Source organism: Ovis aries, chromosome 11 (genome assembly GCF_016772045.2).
Source record: "Ovis aries strain OAR_USU_Benz2616 breed Rambouillet chromosome 11, ARS-UI_Ramb_v3.0, whole genome shotgun sequence".
NCBI classification, from domain to species: Eukaryota; Metazoa; Chordata; class Mammalia; order Artiodactyla; family Bovidae; genus Ovis; species Ovis aries.
Window position 1 is genome coordinate 44,579,599 of NC_056064.1, and position 27,486 is coordinate 44,607,084.

Here is a 27,486-nt window from a genome sequence, read left to right on the forward strand (position 1 = left end):
AGATATCTGTCTGTGAGCAGGTGTTGTGTATGAGTCTGCAGGGAGTTTCAGGATCAAATGCTCTCCTTGCTTCCTTTTTCAGTGCCTTATTGATTATCTCCGGCCCCCTTTTATTCTGGCTTCCCTGGAGCAGAGGCAGGGGGAGGAGGCCATTTGGAGGCTGGGTAGGGGGTTCATTTGGGCCAGGTGGGCTTCTCCTGTGCAGAGATGAAGAGTCTGTGCTTCTTGGACTATCCACTGCTGCTCCCCACCCACGGCAGAAGAGGAGAGGCACCTTCCCCATCACGTGTCTGCACACATGCCTCCTCCTCTGTTGATGAAGAGATGTCCTGTCTCACTAGAAGCACCATTTGTTGATCCAACAGACGTTTGCTGGGTGCATTCATCTTCTAGAGCCGCCATAACAAAGTACCATGAGCTGGGTGGCTAGCTACTGTAATGTCTTACAGCTCTGGAGGCTAGTGGTGGTCTGCAGTCAAGGTGTGGGCAGGCCAGGCTCCCTCTGAAATCTGTAAGGGAAGAAGCCTTTCTTGACTCTTCTTAGGTTCTGGCGGTCCATAGAGTCGCAAAGAGTTGGATCCTTTGCTCATAGGGCTTGTAGGTACATCTGTCCAATTCTCCATCTTCCCTCTGTGTGCCTGTCTCAGTGTCCAAATGTCCCCCTTTTATAAGGACACAAGTCTTGTTGAATGAGAGCCCACCCTGATAACCTCATTTTAGCTTGATTACCTTTGTAAAGACCCTATTTCCGGACTTCCCTGGTGGCTCAGTGGTAAAGAATCTGCCTGCCAATGCAGGAAACACTGATTTGATCCCTGATCTGGAAAGATCCCACATGCCACGGAGCAACTAAGCCCGTGCACCACAACTACTGAGCCTGTGCTCTAGAGCCCGGGAGACGCAACTATTGAAGCTTGCGCACCTAGAGCCCGTGCTCCCCGACAAGAGAAGCCTCTGCAGTGAGAAGCCGCTGCACCGCAAGTGGAGAGTGGTGCCTGCTCACTGCAGCTAGAGAAAAACCCGTGCAGTGGTGAAGGCCTACCACAGCCAAGAAAAAAAGCCCTATTTCCAAATACGGTTGCATTTTGAGATATTGGGGGTTAGGACTTCAGCATCTCTCTCTCTCTTAAGATTTACTTCCTTTTACTTTATTTTTTAATATTTACTTATTTTGGCTATTGTGGTACATGCGATCTTCATTGTGTCATGCAAAATCTTCGGTCTCCAGCATGGCCTTCATTGCTCCTCAGGATGTGGGATCTTAGTTCCTGACCAGGGATCGAACCCGTGTCCCCTTGCATTGCAAGGCAGATTCTTAACCACTGGACCACCGAGGAAGTCCCTCAGCATGTCTTTTTTGTAGGAGGGACTCAAGTTAGTCTGTAACGGTGGGTTTGCTGGGCACCATGCCAGGTGTTGGGCATAGCACAGTGAGCTGGATGGACACAGCCCCTGCCCTCATGGCACTTACCTTCTCGTGTGCTCTTTATTTTGACCTATAGCTTTTTTTCCTCTTTAAATATTCATTTACTTTTTGGCTCCATCAAGTCTTATTTGCAGCACATGGAATCTCCGTCATGGCGCGTGGGTTTCTCTCTAGTTCCAGTGTGTGAGTTTCACAGCTTTTGGGCTGTGTGGTTGGTGGCACAGAGGATTAGCTGCCCTGCAGCATGTGAGAGCTTAGTTCCCCAACCAGAGATTGAACCCGCACCCCCTGCCCTGGAAGATGGACTGTCAACCACTGGACCACCAGGGCAGTCCCGACCTATAGCTTCTTATCTACTACTGCCTCGTGTTGACGAAGCACGCTGGTGTGTTCAAAGCACTCTCATTCACATGAGTTTATTTGGATGATATGATGAGGCTCCCATTTCACAGATGGGGAGACTGAGTTTTGGAGTGACTTGCTCAGGGTCCTGTGATTAAGCAGTGATAACCCAAGTAATAACAATATCCAGCATGCGCTAGATTCCAACCAGTTTGAGCATCACACGCTACATCACACGCTTGATCCCCTTGGGCGTTTCTCAGGATGAGAAAACTGAAGTAAGTTACCCAATGTCATGGGCTGATAAGAGGTTGCACTGGGACTTGAACCCAGATGATCCAGTTCCAGCATCCATGCCCTTAGCCACCACCACGTGGCTTACAACAGGAAGACACCACCTTGTGCCTTTTTCTCTACCCTCTGCCATCAGTTCAAACCTGATAACTCAGTGTGCCCTCCACACCTAGCAGAGGGCAAGTCACCTCTTTGCTCTTCTTTTTATTTTTATTGTTTTGGCTGTGCTGGGTCTTCCTTGCTGCATGGGCTTTCCTCTAGTTGCAGAGAGTGGGGACTGCTCTCTAGTTGAGGTGTGCGGGCTTCCCATTGCGGCTGCTTCTCTTGCTGCAGAGCACCGGTTGTAGCGCAGAAGGGCTTCAGTAGCTGTGGCACGTGGGCTCAGTACTTGTGGCTCCCAGGCTCTGGAGCAGAGACTAACCAATTGTGGTGCATGGGCTTAGTTGCTTCAAGGCATGTGGGATCTTCCTGGACCAGGGATCTAACCCATCTGTCCTGCACTGGCAGTCTGACTCTTCACCACTAAACCACCAGGGAAGCCCTGCTCTTTTTTTTTTTTCGCCAGGAACACAGCATGCAGGATCTAGTCCCCAACTCTGCATTGGGAATGCAGAGTCTTAGCCACTGGACCACCAGGGAGTCCCTCTTTGTTCTTCTTTATTGAATGCCTCTAAATCTCCTTCTCCCTTTCTTTTTCCTTTCTGTTCCTCTCACTCTGGACACAGTTGCTTTTTTAAATGTTCAATTTATTATATCATATTTTAGACATGAAACAAACACCTCATCACTCAGTTAAAGAAATAACAGTACTGCTGTTATTGTTGAAGCCCCAGCAGCAATTGTTCCCCAATTTCATTCCACACCCTAAAGGGAACCAGGGTCCTAGATTGATGACAGTCATTTCCACACATCTTTAGAAACGTGACTTTGCTTTTGACTGACAGTAAGGAATTTTTGAGCTTGATTCTTGACAAGGAAACATAGCAGGCGGTGGGGATCAAGGTGGCGGTGTAGCTTGAACTGACTCTCTTTTGAAAATACATTCCCATGAAATATTTCAGACACAGAAAGGCATATAGGATGATAGAATGAACTTCCTCCTTACGAAATAAAACATTACAAAGAGTCCCCAGGGTTTTCCTCCCTGATGGCATCCTCCAAGATGAACCACCCACCTGCTTTTAGGGCTTATCATCTGGAGCTGAATCTTGCAGGGGGATTGGAGGTTTGCAGTCAGGTGGGGGTAGGAAAGGGCATCACTTTCAGAGAGAACAGCAGGGCAAAGGCTTAGAGGAAGGAGCTTGGGGAGGTAGATGAGCAGCCAGCCCCGCCCTCCTGGAGACCTCACTTCCATATTTCCCTGAGTGTGAGTATGTATGTGTGTTTGTTGCTCAGTCGTGTCCAGTTCTTTGCTACCTTATGAACTGAAGCCTGACTCTGTCTATGGAATTCTCCAGACAAGAATACTGGAGTGATATTTTCCTGTAGCACTGCCCTAATTACATGGACTCACAAAGAGATGTTGGGCTTCCCTGGCAGCTTAATGGTAAAGAATCCACCAACCAATGCAAGGAGACACAGGAGACTTGAGTTCAATCCCTGGGTCAGGAGGATCCCCTGGAGGTGGGCATGGCAACCCACTTCAGTATTCTTGCCTGGAGAATCCCATGAACAGAGGAGCCTGGCAGACTACATTCCACGGGGTTGCAGAGTTGAACATGACTAAGTACGCATGTGCAATGAGCTGTTAGCTTCGTTCTGAGACCCCAAGGGTAGTGACCCTATTAGTCACCTCTGTCACCCCAGCATCTAACACTGGCTGGGCACAAATGGGGATTTTATTAAATGTATTTATCTAGGCCGTGCCACAGGTCTTTGAGATCTCAATTCCCTGACCAGGGATTGAACCTGGGCTGTAGCAGTTAAAGCCCAGAATCATAACGCTAACCCACCAGGGAACTTCCTATTGAATTTAAATTGGTAAATGGGGGACTTTCCTGGTGGTCCAGTGGCTTAGACTTTATGGTCTTAATGCAGGGGGCTTGAGTCTGATCACAGGTCAGGGACCTAGATTCCACATGCCACAACTAAAGATAACTTCCCAGCCATGTAAATAAACAGTATTTAAAAATATATATATATATAACTTAAAAATAAATTCTTAGAAACAAAGAAAAAAAATTGGCAAATGAGTGAATTAGTAACGGTTAATGGATCACAGCCTGCCTTGGTGCAGGATATTGGTGGCGAGAGGAAAGTCTGAATGAGAGTCCTCGAGAATGGTCATTTTTTTCCCCCATCAAGTATGGCCTGGCACCATCTTCATCCATGCCACCAAGCAGACACCTTGCTGGCAGGCATGTCAGTGGGGATGGGGTGGGGTGCACCTCTGCTGTGCAGACAGATGTGTGATAATGGGATAGATGCCCAGACAGGCTTCTCCCAGCTCCAGCCACCGCCAGTGTCACTCACAACTCCTCAAAAACGGTTCACTCGGGAGGTGAGTGAGTAATCAGCCTTCCACAAGAGCAGGTAGGACATATTTATTTTCCTTAAAAACCACCCTGATGAAATTCTGTGAAGCCACCCGCTGAAACTCTGCTGATGACAGCAGAGGCAGCCCCTTGTTTGCACTCCTAGAAGCCCCTCTCAGGGCTGGGCACGCTTCGGTGGGTTTGGAGTGGTGAGAAGAGCTGTTCTCAGAGGCTGCACCCCACACAGAGCCTCACAAACAGATAAAACGCATCTGCAATTAGTGTCGTCTCTTCACAGACAAAGAATTCATGTGCTGAAGGCTGTTTGTTTATTCTCTTGCACTCGTCAGCTATGTCCCACAATCCTGTTATCAAACCTTGCCTTAGAAAGCCCCCTTTTTCTGTTCCATGGAGAGAACACATGATCTAATACAAAAAAAGAAAAAAAAAAGAATTGAGCAATCATATAGATACATCTCAGAAGGTTTTGGATAAACAGCAGGTTATTAAACGATGTTGGCAGCATGACTTGTAGAAATTTAGGCCACCAGATTCTGAATTTGCAGAGTTCCAATTGATGAAGTCATTTTGTTCCTTCTGTGTACCCGGTAATTCAGTAATTCTGTAATTCAACTCAGATCAGAGGGTGCTGAGTGAGGCTGGGGCTTCTCTTATTTCTGTTCCTTCCCAGCCTCCCCCTACTGGCAGGGGATGGGATGGGGTCGGGGGTCGAGGGTGGGAAGCGGTGTGTCTGGTGTGCCCTGGTCTTGGGATTTGGTGTGGGGAAACCTGACATTCAACTCTGGCTCCAGCACTTTTCCTGGTCAAGAGATCTTTCATTCACTAAACCTTTGCTGAGTGCCAGGCACTAGATTGGCACCAGAAAGACAAAGATAAATAAGACACAGTTTCTCCCCTCTCATTTTTCTTTTTGTGTTTTAATGCTGAGGAGTACTTTTAGATATGCCAGGCAATCAGAAAAGTATAAAGTTACAGAATAATAAAATGAACACCCCTGACAGGAATCATGTAGCTTCAGAGACTTCCTTAGTGATCCAGTGGCTAAGACTTCATGCTCCCAATGCAGGGGGCCCAGGTTTGATCCTTGGTTAGGGAACCAGATCCCACATGCCATGACTAAGAAGTTCAAATACCTCAACTAAAGATCCCGCCTGCACCTTACAAGGAAGATGGAACATCCTGCGTGCTGCAACTAAGACTCAGCACAGCCAGATAAATGAATAAATGTTGAAGTCCCTTATGCATACCCGAGGCCCCTCTCTCCCCCTACAATGGAACTTCTATTCTGCATTTGGGGTTTATCATCTCTTGCATGTCTGTTATTTGTGTGACCTGGGTGCATGCGTGTGTGTGTGCTAAGTTGCTTCAGTTGTGTCTAACTCTTTACAACCCTATGGACTGTAGCCCACCAGGCTCCTCTGTCCCTGGGATGCTCCAGGCAAGAATACCAGAGTGGGTTGCCATTCCCTCCCCCGGGGATCCTCCCAACCCAGGGATTCAACCCGAATCTTTTCTGTCTCCTGCATTGGCAGGTGGGTTCTTTACCACCAGCACCGCCTGAGAAGCCCCATGTGACCTGGGTATGTATGCTTAAACAAACTGCAGTCTTAGGCACTTTTAAAATTTCTATGAATCGTATGACCCAGATCTTTTCAAAACATGGTCTTTGTGCAAAAAAAAAAAAAAAAAATGTATTCAGATTTATTGATGTGATACAAGTAGCTCAATTCATTTGTCTTTTTTATCTTTGTGTATATTTTTCTTTTTAATTTTTTTTTATCTTTGTGTATATTTTTATTGGGGCTTCCCTGGTGGCTCAGTGGAAAGAACCTGCCTGCCAGTGCAGGAGACTTGGGTTTGATCCCTGAGTCAGGAAGTTCCCCTGGAGAAGGAAATGGCGACCCACTCCAGTATTCCTGCCTGGGAAATCCCATGGACAGGGGAGCCTGGTGGGCTAGTTGATGGGGTCACAAAAGAGTCAGAGGCGACTTATCGACTAAAACAACAACAATACTTTTTATTGAAGTATAACATTTATACAAACAGGTGCATAAATCATAAGTGTACAGCTTAATGAATTCTTGCAAGGTAAAAGACACCTGTGTAACTATACTCAATAAAGAAACAGAACACTACCAGCACCCTAGAGCTCCTCGAGCCTCGCTTCTAATCACCAAGGGCACATCTCTGACCTCTACTGTAGATGAGTACTACTCAGCTGTTTCAGGATGTTCTGTGAAAACAAACTTGCTGTGTGTACCTCTTTTGTGCTCAGTTTCTTTCCATCAACATTATGTCTGTGAGATTTGTCTATGTTGCTATGAGGAGCAGGTGTTAATTCTTTTTCACTCCTGTATAGTATTCCACTGCACAAATATCCTAAAATGCATGAATTCAGGAATTCATTCTGATGCTGCTGGACATTTGGGTTGTTTCCTGTTTGGGGTGGATTATGATGAGGGTTTCTCTGGAGATTGTTCTACAAATCTTTTAGTGCCCATGCACACACATTCCTCTGTATGTATCTCAGATCCCGGAATTGCTGAGTCATGTTGCATGCGTATAATTAGCATAATTGCTAAATGGTTTTCCACCCCTAGCAAGTATGAGTCCCTTTGCTCCACATCCTTGGCCAGTGGTCCGTATCTGCTCTTTTAATTTTAGCCCTTCTGGTGGGGCTGGGCTTCCTTTTTTTAAGCTAAATTTACTGTGTTAAGAAATTAAAGAGGGACTTCCCTTGTGCTCTGTTGGTAAAGAATCCATCTGCAGTGTGGGAGACCTGGGTTCGATTCCTGGGTTGGGAAGATCCCCTGGAGAAGGGAAAGGCTACCCACTCCAGTATTCTGGCCTGGAGAATTCCAGACTGTATATAGTCCATGGGGTGGAAAAGAGTCGGACACGACTGAGTGACTTTCACTCTTTCACTTTCACTTTCTTTGGTGGTCCAGTGGCTAAGACTCTGTGCTCCTAATGCTGGGGTGCTGGGTTCAATCCCTGGTCAGGGAACTAGATCCCACATACTGCAGCTAAGAGTTTACATACCTCAACTAAAGATCCTGCATACCATGACTAAGAGCCAGTTCAGTCAAATAAATAAACAGGTAAATAAGTAAATGAAGGAATTTCCTCAAGGCCACACAGAGTGAGGACTAGAGCACAGCCCTCAGGTCTCACTGTCGTCAGTCAAGTGGTCTGGAACCCAGTTTCTTGGGGGAGGGGGCCCATGAAGACAACTACAGTAACTGAGACATCTTGTGAGGTGCAAGGGTGACCCCAAAGCTGATCACTGAGAGTGTCAGGAAGAATAAGAGGACCACTGGATTGAGGTGGATCCCTGGACAAGCCAACTTACAGTAATAGTGCTGGTCTCTAGTGGTCCTAGTTAGGATTCTTTTCCTAGTGAGGATTTAAAGTGCTGGGATTAGATAAGCCTCCTTGTACTTCGCACAGAGCTGGTGCTCAGTGAAGAGCTGTTGAAGGCCTTAGTGAACACATAGGATTCAGAGAGCTTTTTTTTTAAGAGCTCAAATTTATTTATTTTAAATTTTATTTATTATTTTTATTTGGAGGATAATTGCTTTACAATATGGTGTTAGTTTCTGCTGTACAACAACCTGAATCAGCTATAAGTATATGTATATTCCCCTCCCTCCCTCCCATCCCCCCAGGAGACAGAGAACTTCACGCAATTAAATGGTCCTTCCTGCAGCCAGAGGGATGGACCAATCCCTCTCTAAACCCCTTTCACCCCCAGTCTGGGAAGGCCAGGGAACAGCTGGAGTAAAGGGCCAGCTTCACCTCCCAGGCAGGGAAAGACGCCCCTACCTTCACCCCAACCCCCTCCACGCAGAAGGGCTGTGAGAGCAACTCCTTTCCACACAGGAAAAAATAAACTCATTGGCATCTCCCCACCCCCTCAGCACCCGGTCACCCCCTCTCCATCCCCACCCTGATCCCTGGACTCGGCCGAAGGAGCTGGAGTCTAGGAAAAACAACTCCTGGAGAAAGGCCCAGGGCAGCTGGGGGTGGGCTGAGGGGTGTGCGCGTCAGTTTTGAAAGCCCTGGGGCCGCTCTAAGAGGAGGGGAGTGAAAGGGGGAGGGGAGGAGGAGTGGGAGATGGAGCAGAGAAAAGGGGAGGATTAATTTGCTACTCGGACACCAAGGCCAAGGACTGAAGCCTTTTCCTGCTTATCCCCTCCCCTCCTCCACCAGGCGTCATCCAAGGGAGTTGCCTAGGGACATCCAAGGTGGGGGAGGGGGTGCGGGGAAGCTGAGGGCCCGGGAGTGGGACGTGCAAGGGTGTTTGAGGAGCAAGGATGTGCGAGGCTGCTTACAGACCCCAGTGGGCTGCGTTCTGGAAGACACCGCATGAATGACCCTCTCCAGGTCCCGCCTGAGCCCCTGGAAGGGTTCTGCCAGCGCCGGCTCAACAGCGGCACCTGCTGTCCGGGGCCCTCCCTGCGGGGCGGAGCTCCCCCTCCGCCCTGGGAGCCCAGCGGGTGAGTCACTCCTGGCTGGATTGGCGACCGAGCGCCCCAGCTGTCGGGTCAGAAAATGTCGAGGGCCGAGGCGTGTCCCCCAGCGGCGGGCCTCGTCCCTTCGGGTCGCCGTCCCCGCCCCTAATGCTGCCCTGCACACACAGGACGCCGGCCGAGGGTCCTCTGTGGGCCGGCCGTGGGCCAGCCCAAGTCCAGCACAGAGGGGAGAAGAAGGATCATAACTTCAAGGCTCCTGGTTTGGGTAGAGTTCTTTCGTTTTCTAAAACTTTTTATTTGGAAAAAGTTATAAGCTTACAGAAGAGTTCCAATAAGATGCAGAGATCCTCCATATACCCCTTATACAGATTCACCAGATGTTAAAATTTTGTCCCCTTTGCTCTCTTATTCTTTATCAAATATATGTTTAATATTTATTTACTTGTTTATTCCTTGAATGGAGAGTAGTAACCCTCCTACCCCATTTACCCGTACACACTTTAGTGGGTATTTGCTAAGAACAAGGACATTCTCTTGCATAAACACTCTTTTCAACTTTGGGAAATTTCAAATCGATAACAATACTTTCATCTAATTTACTGTCCATATTTCAGTTTTGCCAGTTGATTCCATAGGGTCTTTTAGAGCATTCCCCTCCGCCCCCCCGGTGTACAATCCAAACCAAGATCACAGATTGCATTTAATCGTCACGTTTCTTAGGCTTCTTTAATCGGGAACAATTCCTTGTCTTTTTTTTTTTTTTATGACATTTTTTCAGAGTAGACTCCACTGCCTTTTCTTCTTTTAATTGAGTGTCCTCATTCGGGGTTTGTCTAGTGTTTTCTTATGAATAGATTCAGGCTAAACAACTCCGGAAGGAATACTGCATAAGTAATATTTTATGTTCTTGAGGTGGGATTCTCCACTTTAAGAAGTTCATGGAAAGCCTGAAGCTCCAAGGATTAACCCATGGATTATCTGCAAAGGGCTTCCTTGGTGGCTCAGTGGTAAAAGAATCCGCCTACCAATGCAGGCGACACAGGAGATGTGGGTTTGATCCCTGGGTGGGGAAGATCACCTGGAAAAGGAAATGGCAACTCACTGCAGTGTTCTTGCTTAGGAAATCCCATGGACGGAGAAGCCTGGCAGGCTACAGTCCATGGGGTCACAAACAGCTGGACGTGACTTAGGGACAACACCATATCTATAAAAAGTTGAAGCGGATTTTCAACACAAGTTAAGAATGGGACCAGTAGGTAAAGAATCTGTGGTAAAGAATCTGCCTAATGCAGAAGACATGGGTTCAGATCCAGGAGGATCCCACGCGCGGAGGAGCAACTAAGCTCATTCACAATTACTGAGCCTGTGCTCTAGAGGCCACGAACTGCAAGAGAAGCCACCGCAATGAGAATCTTGAGCACCATAATGAAGAGTAGCCTCTCCTTTCCTCGACTAACACAACCAAAAATAAAGAAATAAAATTATTTTTTAGAAAAGAATGGCATCACTAATTATGCGTCTGTTTTCTGTCTGCTGATAGCTGGCTTAGATTTTGACTCTCTGTTCTCCCCTTCTGTCCCTCCTGCTGCCAAACTTGCCCTTGAAAGCATCTGTTGAAAGCATTATTCTATTTGAAGGTCACCAGGGACACCCCGATTGCCCAACTCAGTCATCTTCATAGTCCTTGCCCTTTTGACCTCCTCCCAGGCCCTCCTTCCTGAAACCTCCTAGGCTCTGCTTTTTCAGTCTCCGCCCATCCTCCTCATCCACAAATAATGAAGTGCTGGTTGGCCCTGCTGGCTGCTCTGGGAGTCAGCCTTGCACCTGTGGTTTATCCGGGGAAATCCAAAGTTCTTTGTCGTAGCCTCACCACACCCCAGTGGAGACAGCCTCCCAGTTCTCACCCTGAGAAGAGTCTCCCTTGAGAGAAGCCACGCCTTAGCTTGTGTGTGGCTTCTACATCCCCTTTCTTCTTCAGCAATGTAGGAAGGCAGGAATGGCCCAGGGTCCACACCCTTGTATGGAGCAGCCTAGTGGCTGCCCCTCGGATTCCAGGAATCCCAAACGGAACTCTTCTCTCCCAGTCTGTAACTCTTCCCTCATCTTTGTCCTTGTTGTGATTCACTTTCTCCCCATCACCTGCTTCCCAAACATGAACTTTTTTTCACCCTTACATCAAAGCCACGTCTTCTGTCTCTCCTCCTCTCTGCTTCTCTCTCCTGGTCTGTTCTGCTTGTTTGTTTATTTATTTATGTAATTTTGGTTGTGCTGGGTCTTTGTTGTTTCAGGTGGGCTTTCTCTACTTGCTGCTGCTGCTGCTAAGTCACTTCAGTCGTGTCCAACTCTGTGCAACCCCATAGACGGCAGCCCACCATGCTCCCCCGTCCCCAGGATTCCCCAGGCAAGAACACTGGAGTGGGTTGCCATTTCCTTCTCCAATGCATGAAAGTGAAAAGTGAAAGTGAAGTCGCTCAGTCGAGTCCGACACTCAGCGACCCCATGGACTTCAGCCTTCCAGGCTCCTCCGTCCATGGGATTTTCCAGGCAAGAGTACTGGAGTGGAGTGCCATTGCCTTCTCCGCAGAGAATAGGAGATGTTCTCTGTTGGCGTGCGCAGGCTTCTCACAGAGGTGGCTTCTCTTGTTTGGGAGCACAGGCTCTAGGTGAACGGGCTTCAGTAGTTACAGGCTCAGTAGTTGTGGCAGGCAGGCTTAGATGCCTTGTGGCATGTGGAATCTTCCCAGACCAGGGATCGAACCCATGTCCCCTGCATCGTCAGGTGAATTCTTATCCACGGTACCACAAGGGAAGTCCTGTTTGTCTGTTTTTAATATTTATTTGGGCTTCCCTGGTGGCTCAGCCGGGAAAGAATTTGCCTGTAATGCGTTCGATCCCTCGGTTGGGAAGATCCCCTGGAGAAGGGAAAGGCTACCCACTCCAGTATTCTGGCCTGGAGAATCCTATGGACTATATAGCCCATGGGGTCGCAAAGAGTCGGATTTGGCTGCATCGGGTCGCACTTGCAGCACGTGAGATCTTCGCTGTGATTTCTGTTGTTTTTTGAAATCCCTAACCAGTCTTCAGTTCTTCCTTTTCTTTCTGTTGTGTCCATCCAACCATGTTTCTCTTGCATCTCCTGCCCCCAGCTCAAGTGTCATATCCTTAGCATATCTGAAACAGTGAGGTGTCGTTTTGGGGCTCTGAAGAGCTCCAGTACCACAGTTCTTTATGTCTCAGTGCAGAAAAGAATTCAGTGAGAGGCAAAGTGATAGATAAGAAGTGATTCATTAGAATAGGATGCTTGTGAGGTTTACAAGCAGGTGGGTGAGGGGGTGTCGAGCCCCGAGAACTTACTGGGCTACAGTTTTATATCCAAAGGAAAAGTGGGGGCCGGGGGAGAAGACCGTCTTTGTCTTTCTTGGGTAGATGTCATGCTTCCATCGTCAGCTTCTCCTCTAGGTTGAACAGTGGAATTTTCTTGTCCCTACTTGGCCAAGTTAAGTCCACAGATTATTGTTTTTTTGTATGTGTGGAGAGTAAGTCCTAGAGATCATTAACTTGCTGAGCTCACTGGGCAGGATGTGGGTCTCACGCTGCCATTGTTTTATTGTTTGGGGGCAAGTCTTGAGCTTCTGTTGCATGGTTTTGTTGCTAAGCGAGCTGGCTTGGTTTTGTGGTTAAGCGAACCTGCTTTCTTGAGTAATCGTTAACTTACAGGGGTCTCCTATACTTTTTCTACTTCTAATCCCCTAGTGCGATTAACTGTTTAATTGCCTACTTTGTCCCTTTATTCTGTCCCTATCGTGTCCTCTAGTACTTTGAGGGTTGGGCCTGTGTATCCTTCCAGACTCCCCCCCCCCCCCCCCCCCCCCCGCTCCCCTCTAGTCCCCCGGCCCCTCATTCTGGTGGCCACTGGGCCTTTGCATATGCACATGAAAGACCACTCACATTCCTTTCTCCACCTTTTCCCACTAATTTGGTCTGGTGTTCAAATGACACTCTTTTTGTGAGGACTTCCTGACATCCTTAGGCTGTTTCACCTTTATATCTGGGAAGAGGGGTGCATCTCTGGCGCCTCCAGCTCTATGACTCCCCCCAAGATGAGGAGCCCGCTGGGAGACCTGCCTCACCAGCTAGACAGTGCCATCCAGTAGAACTTTCTGTGGTAATAGAAGTATATCCTCTATCTGTGCTGTCCAGTGTGATGGCCACCAGCCACATGTGGTGACTGAGCACTGGATTTGTGGCTCAGTGGGACTGAGGTATTTTATTTACTTTTAAATCATTTAAATCAAAATGTATATAGCTATGTGTGGCGAGTGGCTACTATATTGGATAGCCTAGGGCCTGACCATGTCTAAGTGAAAGTGAAAGTGAAATCGCTCAGTCATGTCCAACTCTGTGCAACCCCATAGATGGCAGCCCACCAGGCTCCCCTGTCCCTGGGATTCTCCAGGGCAGAACACTGGAGTGGGTTGCCATTTCCTTCTCCCGTGCATGAAAGTGAAAAGTGAAAGTGAAGTCGCTCAGTCCTGTCCGACTCCTAGCGACCCCATGGACTGCAGCCTACCAGGCTCCTCCGTCCATGGGATTTTCGAGGCAAGAGTACTGGAGTGGGGTGCCATTGCCTTCTTCTAACCATGTCTTAGGGACCTGGCGTTGCTGGTTCCCTGCTTACAGGGTCCCAAAGCTGCTTCCAGGGCCTACACAGGCCACCCTCAGGTTTATTCTCCTAAGGTTTTATCCTCCTGCACAGCCCTAGATGCACAGGTGGGTAAGGGTGCTTGGAAGAGTGTCAGTGTGGGTGTGGAAGGGCTCGGCTATACAGCCTGGGGTGTGTGTTTGTGTATGTGAGATTGTGACTCCTTTTAGTGCAGGAAAGAGAAGGGCTGTTCTAGTGCAGAGCTGTAGTCTGAGACTTTTAGGAATTTTTTCTTTTGGCATGCTGTGTGGCATGTAGGATCTTAGTTCCCTGGCTAGGGATCAAACCCACGCCCACTGCGTTGGCAGTGCAGAGTCTTAACCACTGAACCACCAGGGAAGTTTCCTGAGGATTTATTTTTATACCTGGCTTTCCTGGTTCTCTTTAAGGTATAGTTACATGGGTAAGAAGATAGAATATATTAATCGGGTTAGCTTGCCTTATAACAGTTGAATATTTTGTTGCTCAGTTGCTCAGTTGTGTCTGACTCTTTGTGACCCCATGGACTGCAGGACATCAGGCTTCCCTGTCCTTCACTATCTCCCAGAGTTTGCTCAGACTCATGTCCATAGCGTCAGTGATGCCATCCAACCATCTCATCCTCTGTCGCCCCCTTCTGCTTGTTCTGAACCCACATGCGTCAGGAGTGGGGCTGGGGTTAGTTTTTTCTTCCGTGGCCCCTGAGGCACCCAGAACCTCTTCCCATGCCCCCAGCACCCACCTGTGAGCTCTTCTGGGTCAGGCTGGGTCTAATTCTTCTCTCTTCCCCCGTTCCTGGCAGGCTATTGACTCACCAGAGATTGTTATCAAGTAAAGCGATTCAGCTGCTTGCCCAAGGCCTTGCCCTGATCTTGACTTTCATCACAGTGGTTGGCTGGCTAGCCGAGAGGTAGACCTCTTTGAAAACAAGCTGTCCCTGGATTGGGGGACATGGTAGGGAGAGCTGGGCTCCCAGACCTGGGTCTCTGCTCTACCACTTTTTTTTTTTTTTTAAACTTTGAACAAGTCACATAATCTCTCTGAACCCCAGTCCCTTCATCTGTTAAAAAAAAAAAAAAAATGGGGATAATAACACCAACCTTACTGTGTTACAATGAGGATCAAACTAAGCTAAATGAAACCATTTCACAGATACAGTGCCTGTATTCAACAGGTCTTCCATAAATGTCCCTTAAATCAGTGTTCATTAAACGCTTACTGTGTGCCAGGCACAAGGCTTTCTTCCCCATCAGAGATGAGGTGACCTCTAGCCTGGAGGGTGGCTTTGGGTGCTCCTGGTTGCTCCGCTAGCCTGACTTCTCCTCTCTGGGCACCTGTATGCTTGCGTTCTCAGTCATATCTGACTCTTTGCGACCCCATGAACTGTAGCCCACCAGGCTCCTGAGTCCATGGGATTTCCCAGGCAAGAATACTCGATTGGGTTGTCATTTCCTACTCTAGGATATCTTCCCGACCCAGGGATTGAAACTGTGTCTCTTGTGTCCCCTGCTTTGGCAGGCAGATTCTTTACCACTGAGCCACCTGGCAAGCCACTGGGCACCTGTGTGCCCCACTTCATTTGGCCGCTGGTTGGATGGGGGCTCACCCTTCCTAGTTTGTGTGGACTTCAGGGCCCTGCATGAAAGACCATGTTTTTCACTTCTGGATGGGCTAGCAGAGCTGTGAGACATACTGATCAACAGACAGACAGATCTATGATGGTGACGGTTGTGGTTTGTGGCCTCTTAGCTCAGCCAGACACACCGGAGCTTGAGAGGCAAGCAAATGCCTCCTTGACAGTCTGTTTCTGAGATTAAGACACTTGATCTGAGGTTAAGATTTATTGTTAACCAAAAAGCTCATCCCTGCCAGGCTCACCTGTCCCTTCAGGGGTGCCATGGAAGTGAAAGGGCCAACTTGGGTCTGTATCCTGGCGGTGCCATTTTCTGACTGGGTGACTTGGGCCCCCTTGCGGGTAGCAGACTCGGGGGTCTCATTAGGAAAATGGCACCAGAGTAATCCCCAACTCACAGGGTCGTTGTTTGTAACATCCTTTGGGTCCTTCCTTCCCAGACTCAGCGGTTACCTTCAAACTTCACCGTTTGCCCCTCCGCCTTTGACCTCATGGCTGACGATGGCCAAGTCTGTGTTGCAGACACCATCCTGCTGCCCCACAAGCTACTGCTGCCTCTTCATCCTCCTCCTCCTCACTTCCATTTTTAGGGAATTATGTGCTAAGAATTTTATACCTAATATTTTTGATATTCTCTTCTAGATATTTTCTAATTTCCTTTGAAATTTATTTACTTATTTATTTTTGGCTGCAGAATCTTTGTTGTTGTGTGAGGGCTTTCTCTGCGATGTGTGGGGTCTACCCTTTGTCTCGGTGTGCGGGCTTCCCATGGAGGTGGTTTCTCTTGCTGTAGTTGTGGCGCGTGGGCTTAGTTGCCCTCCAGGCACATGGAATCTTCCCTGACCAGGGACTGAACCCACACAATGGAGTGTGTCCCCTGCATTGACAGGTGACTTCTTAACCACTGGACCACTGAAGAAATCCTAGCTATTTTCTAATTTCTTTTATGAGTTCTTCAACCCATGAATTATTTAGAAGTGCATTTTGACATTTTCAATTGCATGGGGTGGTCTTTCTATTTATGTTGTCTTTTGATTATTGATTTCCTTTTTTTTTTTTTAAGGTTGCTGTGGTTTGTGGGATCTTAGTTCCCCACTTAGGAATTGGGACCCCTGCAATGGAAGTGGGGAATCCTAACCACTGGACGGCCAGGGAATTCCCAATTGATTCAGTTCCCAATTGAATTATATTGTTGTCAGATAATGAAGTCTGAATGGCTTTTTTTGAACTGGTGGAGACTTGCCTTATGGTCTGATATGTGGTCACTTTTGTAAATGTGTGACTGAAAGCAAGTGTGTTCTCCAACAGTCAACTGGAGTATTCAAAATATTCAATTAGATTGAACCTGTCAATTGTATTACTCAAACCTTCTACATCTTTACTGAATTTTTTATCTGCTTAAACTACCAACGCTGTGTGCTGTGTTTAGTCACTCAGTCGTGTCTGACTCTTTGAGACCCCATGGACTGTAGCCCACCAGGCTCCTGTGTCCATGGGATTTTGTAGGCAAGAATACTGGAGTGGGTTGCCATTGCCTACTCCAAAACTACCAATAGAAAAGGGAAGTAATCTGAATCCCCCTTTACACTGATGGACTTGTCTATTTATCCCCCTATTTTCTGCTTTATGATTTTCATTTCAGTTCAGTTCAGTCCCTCAGTCGTGTCTGACTCTTTGCGACCCCATGGACTGCAGCGTGCCAGGCTTCCCTGTCCATCACCAACTCCCAGAGCCTACTCAAACTCATGTCCATTGCGTCGGTGATGCCATCCCACCTTCTCATCCTCTGTCGTCCTCTTCTCCTCCCGCCTTCAATCTTTCCCCAGCATCAGGGTCTCTTCCAATGAGTCAGCTCTTCGCATCAGGTGGCCAAAGTATTGGAGTTTCAGCTTCAGCCTTTTGAAGCTATATTATTATGTGCATACAACTGTAAAATGGTTATATTGTCTTGATCAATTGAGGCAAGCACATGTCCCTCTCTCTCAGCAGGGTGGATTTGTTCAAATCGAGTTTATCCAAGGATGTCACCTTTGCAGCCCCCTTGACTTCTTGCAAGGGGCAGATGATCATCTCTGATCCAGTCTCCTACCTTATGAGACCCCAGGTTTTGTCTTGTTCCTTTTTCAATTTGTGCCTTTTGGGGATTTTTCTTTTCTTGCCAGCCCAGCCTTGCACTGAAAATAACATACACACACACGCAGATTTATCTTTTATCTAGCATTTCTAGTTGTTTTATATGAGGAAGGATTCTCTGGACATATAATCCACCCTATTGCTGGAAATGAAAGTCTATGTTGGACTTCCCTGGTGGTCCAATGATTAAGAATCCATCTGCCAATGCAGGGGACATGTGCTTGATCCCTGGTCCAGGAAGATTCCACACGCAGTGGCGTAACTGAGCCTGGGCACCGCAACTACCGAGCCCCTCACACCCTGGGGAGGCGCTGCAACAAGAGAGCCAGTGCAGGGAGAAGCCCCCACACCAAGGGTAGCCCCCGATTGCTGCAACTCGAGAAGGCCCACGTGCAGCAACAAAGAGCCAGCACAGACAAAAATTAAATAAGTAAAAAATCGAAAAGGTCTATGTTATCCCCTTACTTGAAATTTTAATTAATATTCAAAATAGTTCTGTGAAATCCTATCACTGATTTTCAAGACCAGAAAACAGGCTCAGGGATTTCTGACAGTTTCAGATCTTAGCTCTGACATTACCAATTCTGTGACCTTGGGTAAATCAGTTACTCAAGAGAATACTGAGCTCAGAGAGCACAGCAAAGAGGTCTGCCTTGCAGGCCTGCCGTTCAGTTTTGAATGGCACACGGAAAGCGCCTGCTCCTGCATCTGCCGTGTCGTGCTGGTGCTCGGAAGACATCGTGACCACTGCAGTCTCCAGGGAAGGGGCATGTGCCTGGTGCTTGGCCTCCCCTCCTCCCTGCAGGCACTGACAAAGATAGTTCAGTGTCTGCTTGACGGCTGCCTTTGTTGCTGTTTTAGTTGCCTGCTCAGTGGTGTCTGACTCTTGGCAACCCCATGGACTGTAGCCTGCCAGGCTCCTCCATCCATTGGATTTCCCAGGCAAGAATATCGGAGTGGGTTGTCACTTCCTCCTCTAGGGGATCTTCCTGACCCAGGGATTGAACCCGAGTCTTCTGCACTGGCAGGCAGATTCTCTACCACTGAGCCACAGTTGCTGCCTGGTGGATCCTAAAAGACACAGATCCCTGATCCCACCTCCCCCGAGATTCTGAATCTGAGTGACAGCCAGTTTTGAACACAACAAGAGGGATAGAGCCGCCCACCCTTAGTTAGACAACGAGCAACTTGCTTTTATTTACTTGAACTTTCTGAAGATGTAATAAATACGTATGGTTTAAAAATCAAAATGGTATAGGAAGAAATGCATTGAGGGCTTCCCTGGTGGCTCAGTGGTAAAGAATCTGCCTGCTAATGCAGGAGACACAGGTTAAACTCCCCGGTCTGGGAAGATCCTACATACTGCGGAGCAATCAAACCCATGAGCCACAATTACTGAACCTGTGCTCTGGAGCCGCTGTTCTCCAACAAGAGAAGCCACCGCAATGAGAAGACCGCACACCCCAAGGAAGAATAGGCCCTACTCGCCAGAACTAGAGAAAACCCAATGCAGCAACGAAGACCCAGTCCAGTCCAAAATAAACAAAAGTTAAAAAAAAGAAATGGACTGAAAAGTCCTGCTCCCACCTCTGCCTTATCCACTCTGTTTCCCCAGAACCTAACAGGTCACCACTTTGATTATGTTCTCTATGTAAATTCAAGCAAATGTAAACATTTATTCTTCTTCTCACCTCCCTTTCTTATACAAAAGTTAGCATACTATATATACTGTTCTGCACCATATTTTTGCTTCAAAATATATCCTGGAGATCTTTCCATATCAGTACCTGGCATTCTCATTTTTTTTTTTTTATAGTGGCATAGTTTCCTGTCACAGGGATATACCTTTATACATTTATTTAACCCTTCATCGTTCAGTATAGTAGCTACATGTGGCTATTTACACTGAACTTAATTGCAATGAAGTGAAATTTGATATTCATTTCTGGGAATTCCCTGGTGGTCCAGTGGTTAGGAGTCCAAACTTTCACAGTGGAGGGTACAAGTTCAATTCCCAGTCTCTGGTTTTTGAACCAAGATCCTACAAGCTATTGGTGCTGTGGGAGGGAGGGGAGAAGAGAGAACAGTGAAATTTCTTTTCTTTTTTTAAATTTAAATTTAATTTACTTGTTTTTGCAATTTATTTCCTCAGTTGCACGTTTCACATACTTAGTGGTGACATGTAGTTAGCAGCTACTGTATTGGACAGCACAGAGACATTTCCACCATCACAGAAAGTTCTATTGGATTGCTGGTTTAACTGATCCTCAGTTGCTGAACATCTGGCTTATTTCCTTTAGGCAGCCCAGGGATGATGAGGCCCATCCCTGGGATACAAGAGAACTGAGTGATAGCTGCCTAGGAAATGCTTCAATATCAGATCTTAAAATCTGGGAGGTGCTTGCAAGAGGAAAGCTTTTGCTTTTTGGCCAAGTTGCCTGGCTTTTGGGATCTTAGTTCCCCAGCCAGGGATTGAACCCATGCCCCCCTGCAACGGAAGCACAGACTCTTAACCACTGGACTGCCAGAGAATTCTCAAGAGGATGGCTTTTGGGTTTGAGGCAGAGGCTTGACCTGGAAACAAGAGTGACCCTTAAGGACAGGGTTCATGCTTAGCCCTAACCCTCTACTCCCCTCTCTAGGTCTACCAAAATGCAGTCTTATTTTCTTTCATTTAATATTTAAGTCCTGTGCTGAGGAGACCGAGCCGGCAGACAGTCTCTGCCTGGAAGAAAGAGAAAGATCATCACCTGCCTTGTCACAAAGACTTTCAAAGAGGCTTCATAAAAAACCAAGGCTCAGATGGTAAAGTGTCTGTCTACAGTGCGAGAGACCCGGGTTCAATCCTGGGTTGGGAAGATCCCCTGGAGAAGTAAATGGCAATCCACTCCAGTATATTGCCTGGAAAATCCCATGGACAGAGGAGCCTGGAAGGCTACAGTCCATGGGGTTGCAAAGAGTTGAACACAACTGAGCGACTTCACTTCACTTCCCTGGCGGTCCAGTGGCTAAGAGTCCATGGTCCCAGTGTATGGGGCCCAGGTTTGATCCCTGGTCAGGGAACTAGAACCCACATGCTGCAGCTAAGTGTTCTCATGCCAGGACTAAAGGTCCCATGTGCTGCAACTAAGACCTGGTGCAGTCAAATAAAGAAATATTAAAAAAAAAAACCCCACAAAACTAACCCCAAAGGCCTGAAAATATCCTGTTAGGGTGGTTGAAACAGGTGATCTCATTCCTTGTTGGAGGTTGCAAATTGGTGCAGACTTTTTGAGAGGCAATTTCAAAATCTATCTGACATTTAAAAGCATATAACCTCTGACCCTGCAATATCATATTTATAAATGTGTCTTACAGATACACACATAAGTGCAAATAAATATATGTACCAAAGATGTTTGCCTATAGGCACCATTGTTTATTGTAACAAAAGGCTGACACAAGCTAAATACCCACTAGGAAGAGAAGAGTGAAATAAATTATGACACAGTCTATGTGCCGAAAGCCTAGGTAGCTTTTGTAGAGGCAGAAATAAATACTAATTAAATAATTATTTTTATACTAATAATTAAAATAATAATTATTATTTTAAAAATAATTTTATTTTGTCATTTTTGGCTGTGGTAGGTCTTTGTGGCTGCAGACACATTTTCTCTAGTTGCTACGAGTGGGGGCTACTATCTTATTGCAGGCATGGGTGGGATCTAGGTATGCAGGAGTCAGCAGGTGCTGCACATGGATTCAGTAGTTGGGGCTCCCAGGCTCTAGAGGGCAGGCTCTGCAGTTGTGGTGTGCTTGGACTTAGTTGCATGTGGGATCCTTCTGGACCAGGGATCGAACCTGTGTCTGCTGTGTTGGCAGGCACATTCTTTACCACTGAATCACCAGGGAAGCCCCAGAGGCAGAAATGTTATTAAGTGAAAATAACAAGGTGTCAAACAGTGCGGAATGTGTGCTATCTCTCTCTCTCTCTCTCTCTCTCTCTCTCACACACACACACACACACACACACACACACACACACACACACGCGCGCGCGCCGGCGCGCATTGCTTGTAAATATCCAAAGTATCTCTGGAAAGATACATTAAAGCTGCTTTTCTTTTAAACTGTGCACATGTATCACCTTAGAAAAACTGCGGCACCAACTGAGTAATGGTGAGCAGGGATGGGGAGGGAGGAGATTCCTGGGGAAACCTGCTCAGTCACCTGAGCTCCAAGTGTGCCCAAAGACTGCACAATCATTCCATCGGAGGTGACAAGGCTACAACAATTTAGAAATATCATCCATGCTGTGACTCCATCTCCATCACCACTGGAGGCCTCACCCTGTCTTGGCTGTCATACCTCCAGTGCCCAGCAGGGGGAAGCACAGATCCACCAAAGCATTGGTCCTAAACTTCAAGCATCCTTTCTAGGATTTCCTCCTCTGAGGACCACATAGGAAAGATACTTCCTGCCAAGCAAAGCAAATCTATTAGGTAACAATTGATTAAAATTCCATTCCTTTTTTTTTTTTTTTTTTTGGCACCTTACAATTCTGATCAGCATGAGAGAGAGATAACAGGTTTGTTGGGCTGATCATTTTCCATACCAGAGGTCCTGCTTGGCCCAGGCTCATTTCCATTAGGCCTTGGGTGGGCAGTGGTTGGCAATGATCTGACCACTCCTAGGTATTGAGAGTGCAGGCTGGCAACTATTACATTAGAGGCTCCCCACCCTGATGGGATTTCCAGCTATGGGAAACAGCTCCCACTAGCCACTCTCCCAGATGTGGTGAGAGTGTGTCCCTTTCTTGCTAGGCTGTGAGCAGACTGAGGACAGAGACGCTTCTCATCAGCCTCAGAACCTTCAGGAGGGAGCACGGTCCCCAGCACAGAGCTAGTGCTAAGTAAAGGCTTGTTAAATGGACAGAGAGCCATTGAAGACATCGGGGACTATATTCTTTAAATAGGAAGGGAGACAGAGTGAAAGAAAGAGAGAAAGGAAGGAAGAAGAAAAGTAAAAGAGAGGTCCTAGGTAATCTCAAGGTCAAGGACCCAAGGGCAAGACTGCGGTTTGCTCTGGGCTGGAGCGGAGGGCAGCGGGCACACAGTGTCACCTTCTTAACACGCCCAAGGAGTATCTTGCTTTGTCTGACCTTATGGGTTCCTGGCTGGGACATGAAATAAGTGATCACATCTTTCACCCACCAGAGGTGCTTGTGACCTTGGCAGAAAAGAGGTTTAAATCGAGTTAGCCTGGGGGAAGAGGCTGGCTCATTCCAGGGCCTTCCTTAAGATTAGATAAAATTTCCAGCTCCTGCTTAAACTTCAGTGGTTCTGAATCTGAGAAGGAGGGCAGAAGGAAGAGGAAGCTATAGGGGAGGGGACATATATGGCTCCTGCCTGGCCTAGAGAAAAGCCAGGGTTCATAGTGGGTCCTCGGTCCTCAATGCCTTGACAGCACAAGGAAGGACCAACTGAGGATCCCCACAAATTAGATGGGGAGCAGGAGGAACCCCTGAAAAAGAGAAGCCTCACTTTCAGGATGGAGATTGTGCCCAGACCTGGGCACTCTCCACCTCTGAACACTCTTATCCTCTGGTCCATCCTGAATGAGAGGGCCAGTAGGAGGGCCAGGCCAAGGCACTGGAGATTTTGCAGGTGGACAGAAAGGAGGCCTGTTTCTGCTCCTTATTAACTGCGGGCCCTTGGGCAAGTCACATTGAGCCTCAATTTCCCCCTCTAAAATGAGGATATCAATACCTACCTTCCCTGGTCATTGTTAGGATGACGGAAAGAAGACATCTGGACTGTACTGCTGTAATGCTGTAATTGCCAGACTTCAGAGACTTCTGAGACTCTCATTCGCCAAGGTGAGTGAGAGGCCACTTTAGTTAGATCCCTGGAGATGACAGCGTCAAGATCTTTCCCCCCTCTCTGCAGTGCTTGCTTCTTTCCCAGCGTGGATGCTGGCCTTAATCCTCCTGTTCCCCAACCCTGCGCTTCTCCTTGAGACCGCCTTGATAGTCTCCAGACTGTCAGCCTGCCTTTCTCCATGGGCACCTCCATTCTAAAAGCCCTGAGGATGCTGGCACGGGCGCAGAGTCGGTCCAGAGTGGAACAGGTCGCGGGGGTCTCCGCTAGCCTGGATCTGCGCCCCCCACCTCTGCTTTGGGGTTCTTATTTGCAGATGGTTCCCTCTAGTCTTCAGCTCTGTCCTGGGCTAAACAGAGAAGGAGAGAAACAAGGGGTGGGGGGCCTGGAAGGGGGTTCCCACCTTCTTCGGCGGGAACCAGAGAGAAGGACGCAGCCCTTGCGCCCCACCGCCGCCGCGTCATGGGTTTCCAAGCCGCCCTCGTACGTGCTGGCGGTCCTCAACTCCGAGGATGGCCCCACTCGTCCCCCGTGCTGTGACCCCCTTCACCCAGACCCCTCAGGTACCCCCGGTTCCGAGCAAGCAGGAGCCTGCGGTTCTAGGACCCGGAGGCGCCGCCGAGCGCGCCGCCGCCTCTGCCTCGCTTCTGTCGCTCCCGCTCCGGCAGGTGAAGAGGCGCCCGCCGCCCCCTCTGCGGCAGGTGAAGCGGGTCGGTAGCCCCCTCTCTGCAGCGCGATGGCTGCGGCGGACCCCCGGCAGGCGCCCGGCGCCCGCCCCCTCCCTCCAGCCCGCCCCCCTGGGGCTGGGTGCGTAGCGGCGGCGCCGAAATGCGGTTTGCGCGCACGGGGAGAGACAGCAGAAGTTAGAAGATCGCCGAGGGGGGAGCCCGCGCCGCAGCTTCCTGCCCCCGGCCCAGCCCTCTGGCCCCGGCGGCCTGCAGCCTGACTTCCTCCCCCCACCCCGCAGCTCGCCGCCCGGCTCCTCGGACGGGGCCGCCCCGATGGGACGCCGCGCCCCGGTCCCTGCGCGCCGCTGATCCGAGCGCCCTCGTCGCCGAGCCCCCGCCGCCGCCGAGAGCCGCTGCCCGTTTCGCCCCCCCAGGCCAGGAGCCTTGACCGCCCTCCCCGGGAAAGCTGGATTTCCGAGGCTGGAGGCGCCTGGCCGACTGGGTGGGGACCACCATGGGCAACGCGGCCGGCAGCGCGGAGCAGCCCGCGAGCCCCGCCGCGTTGGCCCCCAAGCAGCCCGCGGCGCCCAAGCAGCCCATGCCCGCGGCCGGAGAGCTGGAGGAGAGGTTTAACCGGGTGCTGGTGAGCATGACCCGCGGTGCGCGAGGCTCGGGAGTGGGGTAACAGGGGCTCATCAGGCGTCCCCGCCCCTGGGGGCTCAGGTGCCGCTTGGAGATCCCCGGCGGCCCCTCCAGGGTGGGTGGGAGTGACAGTGGTTTCTTTCAGAGTGACTTAGCACTCTCCCCCCAAAACTTTCTTCTGCGATCGCCCAGACTCCCTCCCCAAAACATCCCCTCCCCCAGAGCTTCTGGGTCTAAAGGTCTAAACAAAAATGTCCTGTGAGGAAGTTGGGAGCGCGACGGTGCTGTGGGGTCCTGGGGGCACCTCCTTTCCCTCTGCATGCAGGCCCAGCTGCCGGGTGCAAGTCTGGAGCATCTGCTTGTGTTTGGGGTCCTGATCTGCTGGTGTCTGAGCTGCTGGGAGCTGGGTTGTCAGGTCATGCAGAGGGGCTGGCTGTGTTTCTCCCTCCTTCTGTGTCAGGGAGTGCTTGTCTGTGGGTCCTGATCTTGGGCCTCCCCTCGCACCCACTGGAGGGATTCAGGTTAGGAAGGGCGGGGTCAGGATGGGTTGGTCGCTCTGGCTTGGGGTGGAGCAAAAGTCTGAAAGCCCCCCTCCCACACTGTCACCTGCTCCAGGGAATTGGGGGGGCTTGGGGACTAGGCAACCGGAGAGGAAACTACCAGCTCAGACTGAACCTGGAGGCAGTTAGTGGGTGGGGGATCCAGAGCTAAGTCAGGGTTCCCTAAGACCTGGTGGAAGAAGGGAGGGCCAAAGGCCCCTCATTCCCACTTCCCTCTCCCGACCTCAGCCCTGTCCCAGGCTCCCTTCTCTAACTGATTGCCTGGTGGCCTGTCTGCTGTCAGCTCCCTCTCCAGACCCTGGGTGACAGGCAAATAAGGCCGTGCTTTTCCCCAGAGGCACTTCCAAGTCTGAGCAGGCTGGCACTGCAGGTCTGAGGGTGGGGGCCCGAGGGTGCTGCAGGCAGCGAGCCAAGCAGGCCGGTGGCCGTCCCCTCCACCTCCTTGACATCACTTCCCCTCCCGTGGCCTGCCGTGAGGCCCTACTTGCCAGATCCTCTGCATGGCCCCTTCTAACAGTTCCTGGAAATCTTGGCTGCTGCCCCCTCCCAGGAGAAAGACTAGGAGGGATTGGAGGAGCTGTGGGGTAGGGGTGGGCTCGGATCTGTCCACCTTGCTTGATTCGGGGAGAGGGAGGTGGGGAGGGGGAGGACACCTCACACAGGCTAGGCCCCTAGTGCCCTACCTCTCCACCTGCTTCCCTTTCCCCAAACCCATGGCTGCACAAAGCTGAGCAGGGCCGAACGGAGTGGGAAGGGGGAGAAGGGGCCACTGGGGGAGCCTGAGTTAGTGGTGGATCCCTGGACCCCAGCCAGCTTGAATGGGGGGACACCATTCTGTCTTTCCCCTTAAGTGTCTGTGGATGGGGGGTTGGGCTTTTGGGGTGAGGCCCAGGCCCAGTCCATGTTCTCTGTTAGGAAGAGACAGGGAGGAGCTGTGTGAATAATTCAGACCCCTGGAAAATCCAAAAGTCAAGGGTAATGCCTGTGTAGGACTTGATTGCCCTGCTTGCGGGTTTTTTTTTTTTTTTCCGCCTTTGCTCTGATTGGCCTAGTCTGACACTGAATGCCACTAGGGGTGCCTGAGAACTGGGTGTGGAGGGTGGAGGCCCAGAGAGGGGTCTGAGGGTGTCTTGGTAGCGATAGCGGTAGTGGCTGGAAATCTAGGGCACCAGCACCCACTGGGTCTCACCCCTCCCAACCCCCAGGAACCCTAGTGTGTTTACACGTCCCCCTTTTTCCTGGGAGGGATCAGCCTGTCCCATGTCTTGCATGAGCAGAACATACCCAACCCAAGGTTGCTTGGCTAAGAACCTGGCTTCTCTAACTCCTCACCGTGTCCTGGGATGACACCCTTGGCTCCTGCCTGAGGGTGGCTGGGGCTGTGGATTTGGCTAAACTTAGTGTGGCCCAGAGGGCAAAGAATCTGCCTGCAATGGGGGAAACCCAGGTTTGATCCCTGGGTTGGGAAGATCCCCTGGAGAAGGGAAAGGCTACCCACCGCAGTATTCTTGCTTGGAGAAGTCCATGGACAGAGGAGCCTGATGGGCTACAGTCCATGGGGTCATAAAGAGTCAGACATGACTGAGCGACTAACACACACACACACATAGGGCAGTAACAAGGATTACAGGAGGTGCCTCCATGGAGCAGTAGTAAAAAATCCACCTGCCAATGCAGGAGACGTGGGTTCGACCCCTTGGTCGGATAGGTGTCCACTGGAGTAGGAAATGGCAACCCAGTCCAGTATTCTTGCCTGGAAGATTCTATGGAACAATTTGCCTGGTGGGCTACAGTTCATGGGGTCGCAAAGAGTCAGACCTGACTGAGCAACTGGGCACTGCACACCCCTCCATCTGAATGCTGCCTCCTTGGCCAGAGCTGAGTCCTGTCCTCAGTGAACATCTAAGAGGAGAACCTCAGACTGCTGAGGGGGTGGGCCTCACACATCCAGGGATCCTCCAGTCTGGATGGGGGAAGCACAGACAGCCCTCCCTTGGGGTTTAGTCACATGTCCCCAGGGAACCTCTCTCTTCCACTGGAGCTCAGCCCTTTCCTCCTGGGTGGGGAGTAGGATCCCATACAAAACCACTGCTTGGCTTCTGGCAGTGGGACCCCTCTTGTGGGTCAGGGGTGACCCGACCAGACCCACTGCTAGACAGGAGGTAAAGGTGCTTGTTTTCCCTTTCCCTGGGGGAAGCCTTTTTCCCAGGCAAGAATGGGTGGTAGGGGCTCTTTTTCCGAGGAGGCTGTGAGAGAGAGGGGTGCCCTGGCTTAAAATG

The 27,486-nt window shown here is 49.6% G+C and overlaps 1 protein-coding gene and 1 long non-coding RNA gene across 8 annotated transcripts in view; one reads left to right on the top strand and one right to left on the bottom strand.

The window, feature by feature from the left end:
• Positions 1–4,590: 4,590 nt before the first annotated feature.
• On the bottom strand, positions 4,591–24,411 carry LOC121820632 (uncharacterized). The gene is made up of 2 exons (XR_006061241.2): positions 14,456–24,411; positions 4,591–4,962 (listed from the first exon to the last, which is right to left on the bottom strand). It is a non-coding gene; the product is annotated as an uncharacterized LOC121820632 (long non-coding RNA).
• FMNL1 (formin like 1) overlaps positions 8,819–27,486 on the top strand; it is a 40,957-nt gene continuing 22,289 nt past the window's right edge. For 4 of the 7 annotated variants that reach the window (XM_060394934.1, XM_060394936.1, XM_060394935.1 and 1 more), the window contains exon 1: positions 24,591–27,369. In XM_060394934.1, coding sequence (XP_060250917.1) covers positions 27,175–27,369 — 195 coding nt within the window. In that variant the 5' untranslated portion in view covers positions 24,591–27,174. Of the gene's footprint in view, positions 9,057–23,249; positions 23,337–24,191; positions 27,370–27,486 lie in introns of those variants that run through there. The other 3 variants (XM_042256108.1, XM_042256109.2, XM_042256107.2) reach the window with 2 other exon arrangements.